Raw genomic sequence first — 14473 nt, forward strand, 5'->3', positions numbered from 1 at the left:
GGACACATGAACAAGTCACTCACCTGTGAAAAGAGGCAGTTGAGAGATCTGCTTGTTATATGAGACCTGTCCGCTGGCTTTAACTATAATCTTCTGCTGTATGGTAAAAAGGAGTTATTTAATCATCAAGAAACATATTTACGGTTAATAAGAGTGAACCCGAATATAGGCTTCTTTTTACCTTTTGTTTTGCCAGCTTTATGGTGACTTCAGTCAGGCAAGTTGATTTATCACATCTGGCCATGTCACCGATGACTTTGAAAGTCCCGTTAGCTTCCTACAGTCAAGAAAATAAAAATACATTTGATTACAACCTGCTCTCTAACTCTCATTTACCCCTGCTGCGATTATCTTTGTGAATGAATAAATTAATTTGAACTTTGATTCCTCACTTTGGAGAAAACGTAAGAGCATTCTCCATGGAATGTGTAAGTTTTGTCATCGTAGGTGGAGATGTGAGAGCCTCCCAGTATGGAGCAGATACCGGGACAGTCATCGTCCTGACAGCTCCACTCACCCCTGGTACAGGTGCTGCCAACAAAGAATATGGTTAAATCAATTGGACAGACCAGCTTAAGTATTCATGTTGTGAATAGAATGAAGATTAGGAATTAATTACCATACACCACATGGCCCTGAGTATGATTTCCCTGGACCGTATGGCTTGCCGTTGTGCAAACAGGAGCACTGGTTAATGGCAACACAGCCACTCTGTGTGATGTCATCAAAGATGGTATCTTGAGGGAAACATGGTGACAACGTTAGTTTTAGAGGAGTAAAACAATGCAGATTCTCTGCAAAAGTCATATGTGTGTAGGTATTAGAGTGAATATTGTTCACCACTGCCAGGGAGGCAATTTTTGTATTGTTTTTTAGGGTTAGGGTTATGGATAAGAAGGTCGTAGAGACTTGCCAGTAGGCTCTACCCCCACTAATGCAGGCACTACCGATCGCTTGGTCCCATCCCCGAGCTTCTACTACCTTCGGAAGGGAAAAATCCAATTTTTGCTATTATGGTAAGGGGGGCGGGGGTAGGGTTAGGGTTTAAGGCTAGAGTTAGGGTTAGGGTTATGGATAAGAAGGTGGTAGAGACTTGCTCACAAAAAACGAATGGACAGATTACCATGAAACTTGGTGGAAGGATGCGGTATGGGTCAGGGAATAACCCATTAAATCAAATTTTGTGTGGATCTAGATAATCATCCATTTTTTTTCATTTCTTGAACACTGCGACATTGTTATCACCAATTTTCAGGGAGAAATTCATGGATCTCGATTGAAACAATCTGGAACATTCAGGGGAATTATATGAGAGTGTGGAATTTGGTGTTATTTGTCACAAGGTGCTTTATGGCAACAAAAAAAACATCAGTCACAAAGTCAATACATGGGTGTAAATGATGCCAAATCTAATGTTAGTCATTAAATTAATTTGTTTGTTTTCACTAGAAATTTTTTTTCCGAAAGAATAGGAAAATCTAAGTAACTTGTCAGTTGTTCATCAGGATGGATTACATATTCTTGAGGAGCTCAAGTCAAGTATTTCAAAGTCAAGATTTAATCATTTGAGAGAACCAAAAAAAAGAGTTTACATAAATTGTGTTATTTTTGAAATCAGGGAACCCACCAGGTGGACAGAAGCATCCATCGGTGCAGTGATCGTCACACACTTGGCTTCTCTGAAAGTCGCTGCAGGTGTCAGTGCAGGGACTACCACATTCTCTGTACTCCATGTTGAACGGACACGTTTTTGCTATTAAACACAAGAAGTAGCGAATTTAGAATCAGGGACTTCGATAAATAACTTTAGTGAAACAGTTAAATCTAAATCTTACCACAGAGCTGAGTGGTCTTCCATTGTTGAGGTTTTCCACCTGCATGAGCGCATTGACGGGAGAACTCTGAGATGGTGGAACACAAACAGGAGCTACTGTTCATGTCACAGCTGCACAGGTCCTTCACACACGCTCTGATAAAGGAATCGGTATCCACCAGGTTTTGACAGCTGTGGAAGGCAGGTCCTGACAGCAGGTTTTCACAGAGGTCTGTCTGTGTGTCACAGTATACGATGTGTTTTAATTGCACCTAAATGTGGCATATAAAATCATTTAAAGCAAATACATGATCACATACCTGCTTTGCACAGGTCTGATTAGCTGAAGAGGGGATTTTTTCACACTTATCACTCGGATAATTCTCTTCCCATTCCTCCCCGTACTCTTCAGGAGAATCCCCTTTATCAAGGAGAAAAAAAGGTTTTTAACAAACGCAAGGATTATTTTTGTGCAATCTTGTTTCTAAGCTCTATTATTTAGTATTTACCTATTGTGTTGGACTTGTCATCAACCCGGACTCCATTGAAGTTACCACACAGGCCACATGTCTGATTCCTGTATCTTGAATCCAGCTCAATCTTTATACCACGGGGAAATTTATAAATTGCAGTAATGAACAAGAAATCATTTAACTTCAACTAAATGTCTTTTTAAAACTTAATAAATAAGTTTCTTCCTTTGTCCATTCCTCTTGAGAGCCACTGGTTGTAGATATCTCTCTCTAACACTTCAATTTAATGTAGTTTTTTATAACTCTGTTCTTTGCCAGTACTTTGAGTATTTGTGTTTTCTTATTTTCGTGAGCCTGACGCAATGTGTCACAGCTGCTCCCTTAATACTCGGTTCTGTCAATGCATGTGCTAATCTGTAAACTGTGAAAATAATATGAGCCAGTATCAGATGGGCTGGCTCAGGTAAACCAAGGGTTTCTCTATTGTATTGTATTTTATCGACCTGACTTGAGTCAGATATCAATCATGCATAAGTGCATCAGGTTATATACCATCAAAGTGAATTTGAATTAACGTACCCAGAGGACGTCATCTTGATTCCACATGAGGACCAAACCCAGCTTTGCCTCGAGTTTGACATATGAAACGGTTCTTTCAATTGAAATGCCAGCTTGAGTGAAAGGTATAGAGACACTAGAGGGGACAAAAACATCATAACAGTTAAACATCTCAATAATCTGCACATCAGCTGTTCATGAAAACTCACATCATTAAAACCGACTCACGGTTTATTGTCGACTTTGATGGAAGTGCTGGCTAATTCCACTGGAACCCCGTCCAGTTTCATAGTGACCCTCTTAATGGAGACAACCCCATTCGTCACCTGTCGCTGGAGCTGAATATTGAACTCTTCATAATTGCCTTCACAAATTTCCGCAAGGATGTAGTTGCAAGTGAAAGGAAGCTGGAAGAAATCTCCATCGAACGTTTTGAAGTGGTAGTTTCCCCATGTGCTGCAGACCCCGTCATCGTGCAAGGATCTCACCTCTAGTTTGTGAAGAAAACAGCGTTTAGTGACACTGAATTACTAATCATAAAAAGACAAAAGAGTTTATTGTACTGCACTTAAAATTATGAATATTCTAAATGTTTTGGTTTGTTATGTCATCTTAAAAACAATTACCTGGGATTACTGACATTTTAACTTCTGTCTGAAGCATGCCTGAAAAGAGAAGAAAGACGTTTTACCATCACTGCAAATCGTCATATTTTAGACAAAAACTGTCTCTATTTATTTTTTCATTATCTAATATGCGCATGTAAATAAATCCAACAACACTTTGGATTAATTTCTTCTCAGGATCTCAACTTTCTTGTTTTCATTTCTCTCTGTGTCCTATTGAATCTACAGATCATACCAGAGTTGGCTGCAGATAGTCCAAAGCAGACAGCGACCCATAGTGCCACCCATCCCAGCTGCTCCCTGGCTGCCCTCATGATGCGTGAGTGCTCCTCGTCCTGAGAAAGAAGGTTGTGCCGTCCGGTACGACCCTCACATGTTATATACTTGTCTGTGTATTTGCTGTTTAGGAGGGGTAATAGGAACATTTGGAGTGTCAAACTATTATGCTTTTGTTTCCATTCATCCGTGAAGATGCTGCTTATAACAACACTTCAGCTGCATCCTCCTCTCAGGTGTCATATCTCTGCTAAAGTGATTTTAGCAGGGTTAGTATTTATATATGTATATATAGAGTCAAACAGGATGAAGTTGTGTGTTGTTCCTTCTTATCTGCCAAGTAAACTCATACTTCACTTCCTCGTGCTTTGACCAAACATGTGAATTATGCAGAAATGAAATGTGTAATGACAGGTTTTTTGTGTTGGTTCCTTGTAATTTCTTTCTTCCATCATTTCTTTGACCAGCAAAACAAGCCAGAAGCAGTGGCCATTATAAGACTCAGCTAAAAGGGATGGCCTGTTCCATCGCCTGCTCTACTCAGTTAGTTAAGTGTGGAGTCAGTCCAGAGCCAAAGAAACGTTTCTTGACTGATAGCCAGTTACTGTCAGATTAACCCAGTATGTGGTTGGGTAGTTTTTAACCCTTTAATCATTTTAATTTCTTAGCGCAGTCATCCTCTATCATTACAGTCGTCAGTTCAATCCCAGTCTTCTCCAGTCCGAATGCCAAAGTGTCCTTTGGCAGGTTACTGAACCTGAAAATTGCTCATAGAGAAAGTGATGCACATAGATGCACTGTTTGAATGGGTGAATCTAAAACTGTATTGTAAAGTGCTCGGATTGGTAGTCTGGACTAGAAAGCTCTACATAAATACAGACAATTGACTCTGCTCTGACTCTATTTATTTTGTCTTTAATATGTTACTTTGAAATAAAAAAAAGTGACACACTAAAAACACAGGTGCTACAGCATCACAGCTCTGAGCTAGCTATTCCACATCAACACTAAAGACAGCCTGAATATAAAATTAAATGTATTCATATATTATACAAATACATCTGTACAAATCCAACTCACAGGACTGATTTCTGAGAATTCGGGGTCCTTTCTTGGAGCACTATAAGATTACCTCATGTGAACAGGTACACCAACCTGACCTGATGCCTGGACAAATTTTACTTGATTCATTTATTCATGCTGATTTACCCCGAGACTAGTGTGAGATTTGTAAATGTCTTCTTATAACATCTTGTAAACTGGCAGTGTTTTAGCTTTGTTGTATTTATATTTTGTCTGTTTTTTCGTTGTATAATGAAAAATTGTTATTAAGTAGTAAAAAATCTATTCAAACTCACAATGAAACGATAAGACTGAATATTATGTGATTGCATTATATTATTGAGTGTTACTCAACTAATATTCTGTGCATATTACTGTATTTTAACATCTATCTGTTATATTTCTGTGTCTGTGTTCAGTTTATGCCTGTGCACCACTCTGACACACCACTTTGTTTTGATAACCTCAGAGATCATTTCAGGAAGTTTCTTTTTACCTGTGTGTGTTTGGGGCAGGACTGTTCCGCATGCATACATGCGGAACAGTTCTGCCTCTAATGAAAACTCTCCAGGGGAATTTGTTGAATTGGACAGCCTTCCCTGAATCAACATTCCATGCTGCCACTGACACATTTTCCTTCCTCCTTATACATCTGTCCACCTCTTGAGGTGATAATATTTGACATTGGAGGAGTTCACAACGCAGTAGATATTTGAGAACATGGAAAATAACCTCAGATTCTAAGTTGTACAAAACTAAAGGCAGTGGGTCGGTAAACTAGCTACGTGGTAATCCCATTGATCCCAACTAAACTGCATTACTGGTTTAACCCAGAGCTACGTAGTGCACCAACCATCAGAATATGTGTCACTGCAAGCAAACACGGGTTAAATAAATTAAATATTGAAATATGATGGTGTAAAGGCTTTTTAGACAAGAGTTTATTATTTGATCCAGCAGGTAAATTGATATTTGACTTGTGTCATCACCTGTGACAACATGTAGAAACAGTAGTACTGCAAACATTACGGACTGTAGAACACACAATGTATTACTATTTATAAATGCAGGTCAGTCTAACTTCTGTGTATGGTTCATGAGAAACTGTGGAACATATTTTATTGATGTCACACTAACATTCACATCCGTAAACCACAAAGCACTTATTCGTGTTTTACCAATATTTACATCTGCATCATTACTGAACAGAAACACAGTTTAGTTAAAATATAATGCAACCGGCAGGGAAGTGATCACCTTTGTCTTACAGTGCTTTATAAGTTTAAAGATATAAAGAACTGAGACAACCAATCCTACAGATAAGGCCACACCTCTGGACTAGTCCAGTCTTCTCTCTGTATATTAGGATTGTTACCGTGAATTGTACTGTATGATGTATGTATTATTTGTTTAATGGCCTTAAAATTTGTGTTTCTTTACTTATCAATTAATTTGTTTGTTTCTCTCGTTTCTTTGTATTCATGATAGGATGTTGGGGAGGGTTGGGTGCATATTTATTGTGCTTTGTACTTACTTGTTAAATATAAAAATGAGCATTATAAAACAACAGCTCTTATATCAACATTTCACATTTACTGTATCAACCCTGTATAATTGTCTACTGGGCTTGTTTCCTGAAGGGTTGAAAAGGACTAAACCTTCCTTACAGGTTCACTGTCATTCCCCGTACATCCTGCAGGGGGAAGCAGATTCCTTTGCTCTAAGGTGGTCGACCACGACAAGAAGAAGTGTGCCGCTTCCGCGCATGCGCAGCTAGTGACTTGATAAATGGAGGCTGTTTGTAATGTTTAGAAAAAGAACCTCACGAATACTTCCGTCATTATCCAGCTGCTAACTTTGTCTGCAGAGAGCGAACACACCATGGGTGAGTTGACAAGAAGTTCACGAGTGAGGCCGTTTTAAAACACACCGCTAACTGCGGTATGTGCTGCGGCTAGCTAAACTGCTAATCGGAATTATTCAATACTAAAATGATCGTGTGTATTTACTGCGGTACTGTACTGCAGTCGTTCTCAAATAGAGGTGCGTGTAACCCTGCGGGTACGTGAAGGCACTCCAGGGGGTACGTGAGATGTTTTGTGTGCAAGTGTAAGTTCATAAACTGATATTTATATTCAGTAGGCTATTCAATTTCATTATCCTAAAAACCCAGAGTCTACTAAGATGGTTTAACCCATCCTTTATCTTTATTATTTACAAATACTTTAAGAGACACCACGACAAATGAGCAATGTTATGCATATTGATGGAGTTTTAAATGTTTTGTTGATGTTTTTCAAATGTTTGAAATTTAAAAGTGTCTTGTTACAAAGTTTAATATATCAGACACTGATGGCACAGCGCTGTGTGTGTTACATCTTTTTTTCAACCAAAACTGCTTTGTGCTGGTTAGGGGGTATTTGGCAGAATAAATATTTCACAGGGGGTAGATCACTGAAAAAAGGTTGAGAACCACTGCTGTAAGGTACTGGAGGCAGTAGCGTATTCAAAAGTTGTCTTTATCTATACCACTATATACGTCCACTCCACAACGTTTAATAAAATGAAATATTGTATTCAACACTCATTTGTGTGAGAGCTAGATACTAAGTAAATTCAGATGCATCATTTAATTCCTAAATAAATCGGAGATACTTGATAAAATTAGCCTGCATAACATATATTACTTTGCACAATGAACATTTTTACACTCTGCACGTTCGGTGTTGGTGCTGCAAGACTTTTACTTGTATTTCCCCCACTGAGAATATTCTGTAAATAGCTCTCTGCTTAACATTTATATTTAAACTGCACCACAAAGTGCAACCTCGGACGTCCCAGTCATGTTTTCTAATCCTTTAACTACTAATAAACCCTGCCCTCTCACTCTAATAGTTCCTCCTTGTGCTTGGATTTGCACAATATTTGTGTTGCTATAACAGATTTCCTGCGCTTCAGCTCCTCTCCTCACGCTGACTTTGTGCCTGCGTACAAACGGCTGCTCTCACATTTCTCCTCTGCTCTTGGATTTATTCTTCTGTCCCCAACTCTAATAACCCTTTGTTGTTGTTGTTGTTTCCCCCAGAGTTGAGTGATGACTCTACTATCGAGTCTGGTGACTCTAATGATAATGAGGAGATGGAGAAATGGAGATCGACATCTCTAACTGCCCAGTCCCCTGTAATGGACCGTAACCCATCACCACCCCGAGAGACAGCTGATGGAGAGGAGGATGAAAATGCAGATGCAATTGGAAACACTGTGTACAGCAAGCTCTGGCTTTTCACCACCCTGAATCGTCTCATCCGGGTAGGCAGGCTGTTGTTGAGGATTTCATAAAATACATAATGATTTGTTACGTTAAAATGTATTAATTTAATAGTTCATATCTTCAATGGAAATCCCAGCAGCAACTAATCTGAACTTGTCTAGTAGGGACAACTTAATCCTGAGTTGTGCTTTTTTTCTAGAGCTATTGAACAATATACTTGTTACTCCTCACCAGCCAATTTAGAGATGACAAATCAAATCAGAAGCGATGACAAATCTTCCAATTACAGTGGATATTGATAGCAGCATCTCCACTGTACTGTATGTCCTTTTGTGCAGTTGCTCTCTGCTGCAAACTGTACATCATAACATCACAACATGTTTGTTAAATGTCTTCCAGATGATCAAAGATCATTCAGAGGAAGAATCTGAAGGTCCAATGCAGCTCGAGGATGATGATGAGGAAGATTTATCTAGAGTTTGGGATATGACGATGGACAAGGTCAAGTTCCCATTAACCTTTGTTCCATATGCTTCACAGTCTTTGTTTACAAACGCTCTTCTTTACCATGGGACGTTAAGTTGTGTCATGTAAATATATCACTCATGTAGTGGACAGTATAAGTGATAATTGATCAGACATTAATGTAGTAAATAAGTTGCAGTGGTAAACATTTCCAAAAAAACGCTCATTTGAAATTAAGTTAAATGATCTGCACAAGAAGTTCAACCAAATACTGTGAATCAAATGATGAAATATGCAGCTGGTGTCTTTGTGTCATTCATAAAGCATTAACAATGATTTTAAACATATACTTAGATGACAGTTAAATAGGTACCTAGCTAATACTGGCTCTTATAATAGCCCTGCAATAAATCATCCCTTCTGTAAGCTTATAATGCTTAGTTTCTAAATGACAATGTCTTTACGAATACATTTTTTTATAATGCATAATTACGACCTAAAACATTTATATTGCCTGATTGAAGCTGTATTAGAGGATTTGTTGTTTGTCTTACCCTTGAACTGTATTGGATTATACTGACAACAGTTTTTGTTTTTAGCCCAACTTCATTGTGGTGAGAGGTGAACAATTGTAGAAGTTTCGATATTTACTATTTATCTGCCTTACATCTATAGGACGTTGCTGGTTTTATGCTGGAATTTAAAGCTCCTGATATCCTTCTTGGGATGATCGTCAAATCGAAATGTCCACGACTCACAGTGAGTAAAATTCCATTCAGGTTTTTGCACTCAAATATATTTGTCTCAAATATAATCCGATGTCTATTTCTGAGCTGTGAGAGTTCCATCACTTGTCAAAGATTTTTCCTGTGCTTCTCTAGGAAATTTGTGTGGGAATCCTCGGGAACATGGCTTGTTTTCCTGACACGTGTCTGACTCTCAGCCAAAATGAAGACTTAGTGTGGGTAGAAGTCATCATCTGTCATTGTCGTTTCATAGATACTAGACATAGACTGTATATAGAGATGGACAACGTGTGAATGCTGCCAGCTTGCACATTTGGGGCCAGTCTCCACAGTATCGAGGTCCTGTTGATACACATGCTTGACAAATCACCTGCCAGGAAAAAATCTAACTTGAACAAACATTAGTGTGATTAAAAACTACCAAAAATGAAGAACCTCCTTTGAGAATTGTTTTTTGATGTGATTTAAAATAAAAATGATTGTATGGTCCATGTCCTATCCATTAACATGTAGGAGGTGACCTTTATCAGGTTGCAATTGAAACACTTTGGCTTCACCATTGGGCAGCAGGCGTGTTATCCATCTTTATATACGGTCTACGTTTTTGTACACTACTGTGATTCACGCTATATAATGCAACTCCCTGTGTGTCCACAGAGCTGTGCTGTTGCTTCTTCTTGCAGACGCAGATCCTCCAACCCTTCTGGAAGCAAGCCGGTGAGGTTTGCATATCCTGTCGACATCTGAGATGTAGGGAGTGAGGGAGAAGTGTTAACTCTCTCTGATGATGTTTGCAGGTTCCTGCTGACTGGGCTCTCTCATAAAGATGTATGTGACCTCTGGCTTCAGCGAATACGACAGCAGACATCTGTGCAATCCAACCTCTGCTTCATCATGTGCAGCTCCACCAACAGTACTTTGTTTTTGCTCATTTCTTTTTTATCATTAGCTAGAGAAGTTTTACCTTTGTAACTTTTCAGTGCTTCCTAAAAAGATTAGTCCCTGTTTTATAGAGGACCTGCTCGAGAAGGTGGGAGAGCTGGTTGACAAACTGTTTGACCTTGACGAAGAGCTGATGAAGAGTTGGATCACAGCTCAGCCTAGTGAGGAGGAGGATGATGCTGAAAGCCGTCTGGATGTGGCCTCATGCCTTCTCGAAGCAGCCAAGCAGCTTAGGTGGGAATGTTTTAATTCAGGAGATTGGTAGTTGTATTTTCATGATTACGATAATTTTCAATAGGAATATGAATATCTACAAGGAAAGCCTTGAAAATAAAGCATTAAAAATGAACCATTTTCAACCTTTCCCATGATGTTGATGTCAAACCCTTATGACAAAGAAATCGAACTGAGGCTTAATATTTCTAGTTGAGCATACATTTTATTTTTAATAAAAAGGAAAATACAAATACAACCAAATATATAGAACTTGAATTAAGAAAATAAACCTTTTCTTTAAACATAGAATATAAACATGCATGCGCATCTTTACTGCAACATTTATTTATACGTCTGTGAAAGGCTCATAGTGACAGATTTTTATCAGCTTAACAATAAATTACTCGGGTTCTAGTTCAGATGTATAAATTGATGGACATGTGCGTATATGAAGTTATATTTCTTTCATTTTAGATAGATCCTCAGGAAGTTTTACTTAGATAAACAATTATTTTAGTATGATTAGACGCTCTCAGACTCTCCTTTTCCTTTTGTATATTTAGCTTCTTCAATGCATTGGTGATTTGCTGTTATTGACATTGTGTCGTAAAATATATATATATATATTTTATTGTTGTTCTGATACAACAGAGTGTAACAGTTACACACAATATTGATAATGAAGCTGAGCATCAGCATTCAACAGGATTAACTTGTTTTCACAGACCAGAGAGTTCTACTGGCTTAGAGGTTTACCTTCATGCCCTCCAACTCCTCACCACCATAGATGAGGGCATTCAGGGTTTTGGTAAGACTCATCTTCAGCTGTCGTCCCACCATCTCACAAGTTAACGAGTCACCTTTATGTGGTAATATTATGCTTGACTGTTTCCACTAGCGTCCCCCGATGGCCCCGGCAAAGCAGTATGGGACTTTGTCTGTGAGATTGTATGTGAAGACCTTTGCCAGCCCGAGGATCTTCCCGTTGTCCTGCAGGAGGAGAAGAAGAAGAACATTTTGGTTCAGTCACTTTCTGTCCTCCAGGCTCTTTATAGATGCCAGGATCAGTGGCCCAGCAAAAGTGACACAAGTGAGTTAGTCGAACTGCTTCGCTGTTCTTTCTAAATTTACACATAAATCACCCTGATTGTTTTATTGTCTAAAGAAGTTACCTGGCTAAATTAAAAACATCCAAATGCAAAGTGATAGCAATGTTTTGTGCATTTCACTGAAATCCGCTTTGAGCATCAGTATCTTGCTCATGGTGAGAAGAGAGACTTTCCAAAACAGTTACCCACACTCTTCTCAATGTGGATATAAGGCAAAACACGAGTTTGTCCTTCAGTGTTTTTGCATAATAACGAATAACATTGAAAAACATAGAAAATAACATATGTGATAAATATTGCCCGTTTGGAGGTTCAGCACTTCCTCCTCCCTCATTTTGTATGTGCCTAGTTGTAATTAATAATAGAAACGATGGATGTTTAGTGCAAATATCTTCTGTGTTTTCTTTCTAGGTCTGACCCTTGTGGACACCATTCTGCGGGTGCTTCAGTTCCACAGTGAATGCAAAGATAATAAAGGCAGTAATGAAGATGAACAGCTCAACACTCTGGCGGAGATCGCGACTGAGTTTCTTGCTGATATCTGCAGTCAGATTCCCAAGGTCGAGGAGCGCTCTGTTCAAATGCAAAGAATCATAAAATTATATGAACCACAACTTCCTGTTCTCTGTGAAAGGCCACTGACAGGTCTGTTCTTTGCTCCTCACAGGACACCGTTGCAGATCTGGTGAAGAAAGGTTTTCTGACAGAGAAGATGTGTCTCACAGCTGCAGGCAGTTTGTTTCCCAAGTTTAAAGCTTCAGTAAGTGCCGCCTCCAAATGCCTGATTAGTTTAAATCTTGCATTACATTCAGTTGGTTGAGCCCCTCGTTTTTATCTCAGTTTAAATTTTGGGTTTTTCTAGTGTTGACGAAACAAAATGAGCAATTTATTAACCAAGTAATCAATTTATTCATCGAGTTAAATTGTCATTGAACTTTCTACAAATATTCTTTACTCGCATTTTTTTCTCGAGGAGCTGTCACCACCTCAGGTAAATGTCATTGGTTCACATAAAGGGATTTATTTTCGGAGCTGGTTTCGGTCCAGGACGTGTGATGGACCGCTGCCACACACCACCGACTCCTGTGGAAAATAAACCCCATGTTTCCATCCCACCCTTCTTCCTCTTGTGTAGTTTCAGCACCTGCAGCTCATGTTGTCAGAGACTGATCCGCAGCTGGCAGACACGATGAGGAGCCAGTTTCCTGAATGAGGCGACCAGCAACACGCTCATCCAGACCCTCACCCCTGCTCTTTGTACTGGATCATACTTCAAGTCCGATTATTTACATTTCCACTGGGAAGGCTCAGAAGAGTCTGTAAGAGTAGTACAACTTGTTCTGATGTTTTTAAAATTGTTTGGAGAGGGATATTTTTGTATTGGTTTCATTTGATCTGTTAATAAAAACTGTTTTTGTTTATCAGCGTTTACTGAAGCATCATTATGTGGCTGAATGAACAAACCTCATGCAGACGAGAGTGGCTCAGAGGAATAATACTGTCGTCCAATAATGGTAAAAACAATCCTCTAATTGTCTGTTGGACTTTGTTAGGACTCATTAAAGGTCTCTGTAAATTTACAGGGCAATACAGGACAGTTAATTGGCCTCCAATGTTTTTTTTCTTTATTTAAATTAAACCGCTTTAGTTTTATACATTTTACAACTGGAAATATACACCCCATTTTATGATTTAATTATCCTTGTCTATTTGGCACGTGTCAACAAGTGTCTCTGTAAAACATGCATCCAGAAAATTAAATAAGACTCACAAGTCCTCTGCAGTTTGGCCAAATAGACTTTTAAATGCGAAAAATGTTTATGAGTTTACATGTTTAATTATTAAACATGAAATACATTAATGTATACACAAATGTATACATTAATACATTTGTCACAATAAATGATTTGAGTAATTCTAAAACTATGTGTAACTATATATATTAGTATAGATCAGATTGTCTATTGAGTCACCTTTTCAAGCATATGAGTAATTGTGCTGATTCTGATGACAACATCAAGTGTTTACCAGAGGGTGACAGTCACTCTGTAAGGACAATAAAATTAGATGAAAGGCTCCAGCCCGGCCACAATGAACTCATTTGGTTTCCAAAAGCCCCATTTCGCCCACTCACGGAGAAGAGTGGGACGGCCTGCGCATTTCCAACAAGCGTACGACGGCTCTCTGAATATAGCAGCTTTTTAATTAAAGCTTGGATTGATATGGAGAACACTCTTTCTAATGGAAATCCTGAGATGGTCTGAGTGCACGCGAGGCAGAGATCACCCTATGGGAAAAAAAACCCCCAGTCTTTTTAATGCTGCTGCCTGTCGACGAGGTCTGAACCTTGATGGACCCATGATGCTCATACGAGTCACGTTCTGTTTGTGCTGTAATTGGCTAGAATGATGCGGATGTAATCGTGCTTGGCCTTTCAAGATTGCTTGTGGCCAGTGACTTGCTCGATGCGGGCGGCTCTGACTCCGGGCCTCGCTCGCAGGCGCGTCATGTCACAGAGATGAGGGTGAAGCCCAGATGCTTCCTGCTGCCCTGCCAAACTTCATTGTCAGTCTGCCGGTCTTCACAGGGGCTTGATATGATCTGACTCCGTGAACACAACGCAGCAGGCCGCTCCTCGTGCGACTGGTGCTTTGTACACATCAGAGAGATGAGGCATGTCAGGCCTGTCTGATGCTGATGCTGGATGTCAGTTTATTCTTGTTGTGTTTACCTCTGCCCACATAACTAACTTCCTGTTCTTTCAAATGATCTGACATTTGCCTTACAGTCAAAACTGTTCTATTTTGGTCTCAGATTTGTGTGAAAATTCACACGTGTTCAACGTCCTGATGTAGCCTTGAGAGAATAGAACACTACCTTTCACATACATACCCATGAATATGTTGATTTAAGATA

General features: G+C 39.2%; 2 protein-coding genes across 2 annotated transcripts in view; one reads left to right on the plus strand and one right to left on the minus strand.

The window, feature by feature from the left end:
* The window catches only part of LOC133009694 (mucin-2-like), a 33677-nt gene extending 29893 nt beyond the window's left edge, over positions 1–3784 (minus strand). The window contains exons 1-11 of the mRNA XM_061077231.1: positions 3706–3784; positions 3073–3334; positions 2866–2980; positions 2323–2413; positions 2134–2234; positions 1836–2049; positions 1628–1753; positions 620–737; positions 393–531; positions 182–277; positions 24–96 (exon numbers count right to left, since the gene is read on the minus strand). Of these exons, the coding sequence (XP_060933214.1) occupies positions 24–96; positions 182–277; positions 393–531; positions 620–737; positions 1628–1753; positions 1836–2049; positions 2134–2234; positions 2323–2413; positions 2866–2980; positions 3073–3334; positions 3706–3784 (1414 nt within the window). The remainder of the gene's footprint in view (positions 1–23; positions 97–181; positions 278–392; positions 532–619; positions 738–1627; positions 1754–1835; positions 2050–2133; positions 2235–2322; positions 2414–2865; positions 2981–3072; positions 3335–3705) is intronic.
* Positions 3785–6589: 2805 nt separating this feature from the next.
* Positions 6590–12983, plus strand: saal1 (serum amyloid A-like 1). The gene is made up of 13 exons (XM_061075931.1): positions 6590–6693; positions 7894–8117; positions 8479–8580; positions 9220–9303; positions 9426–9505; positions 9948–10007; positions 10088–10203; positions 10304–10466; positions 11174–11256; positions 11347–11538; positions 11969–12117; positions 12225–12317; positions 12693–12983. Exons 1-13 carry the CDS (start codon positions 6690–6692, stop codon positions 12768–12770), a joined length of 1428 nt encoding a protein of 475 aa, XP_060931914.1. The 5' UTR covers positions 6590–6689; the 3' UTR covers positions 12771–12983.
* The last annotated feature ends 1490 nt before the right edge of the window (positions 12984–14473 follow it).

The sequence above is a fragment of the Limanda limanda genome, chromosome 8 (genome assembly GCF_963576545.1).
Source record: "Limanda limanda chromosome 8, fLimLim1.1, whole genome shotgun sequence".
NCBI lineage: Eukaryota > Metazoa > Chordata > Actinopteri > Pleuronectiformes > Pleuronectidae > Limanda > Limanda limanda.

What these genes read in the sequence shown, in the direction of transcription:
- saal1 (XM_061075931.1), top strand. An exon ending in AGCCAAAATGAAGACTTAGT is followed by an intron (nt 9,506 to 9,947) that starts GTGGGTAGAAGT and finishes GTGTGTCCACAG; the next exon opens with AGCTGTGCTGTTGCTTCTTC. An exon ending in ACCCTTCTGGAAGCAAGCCG is followed by an intron (nt 10,008 to 10,087) that starts GTGAGGTTTGCA and finishes TGATGTTTGCAG; the next exon opens with GTTCCTGCTGACTGGGCTCT.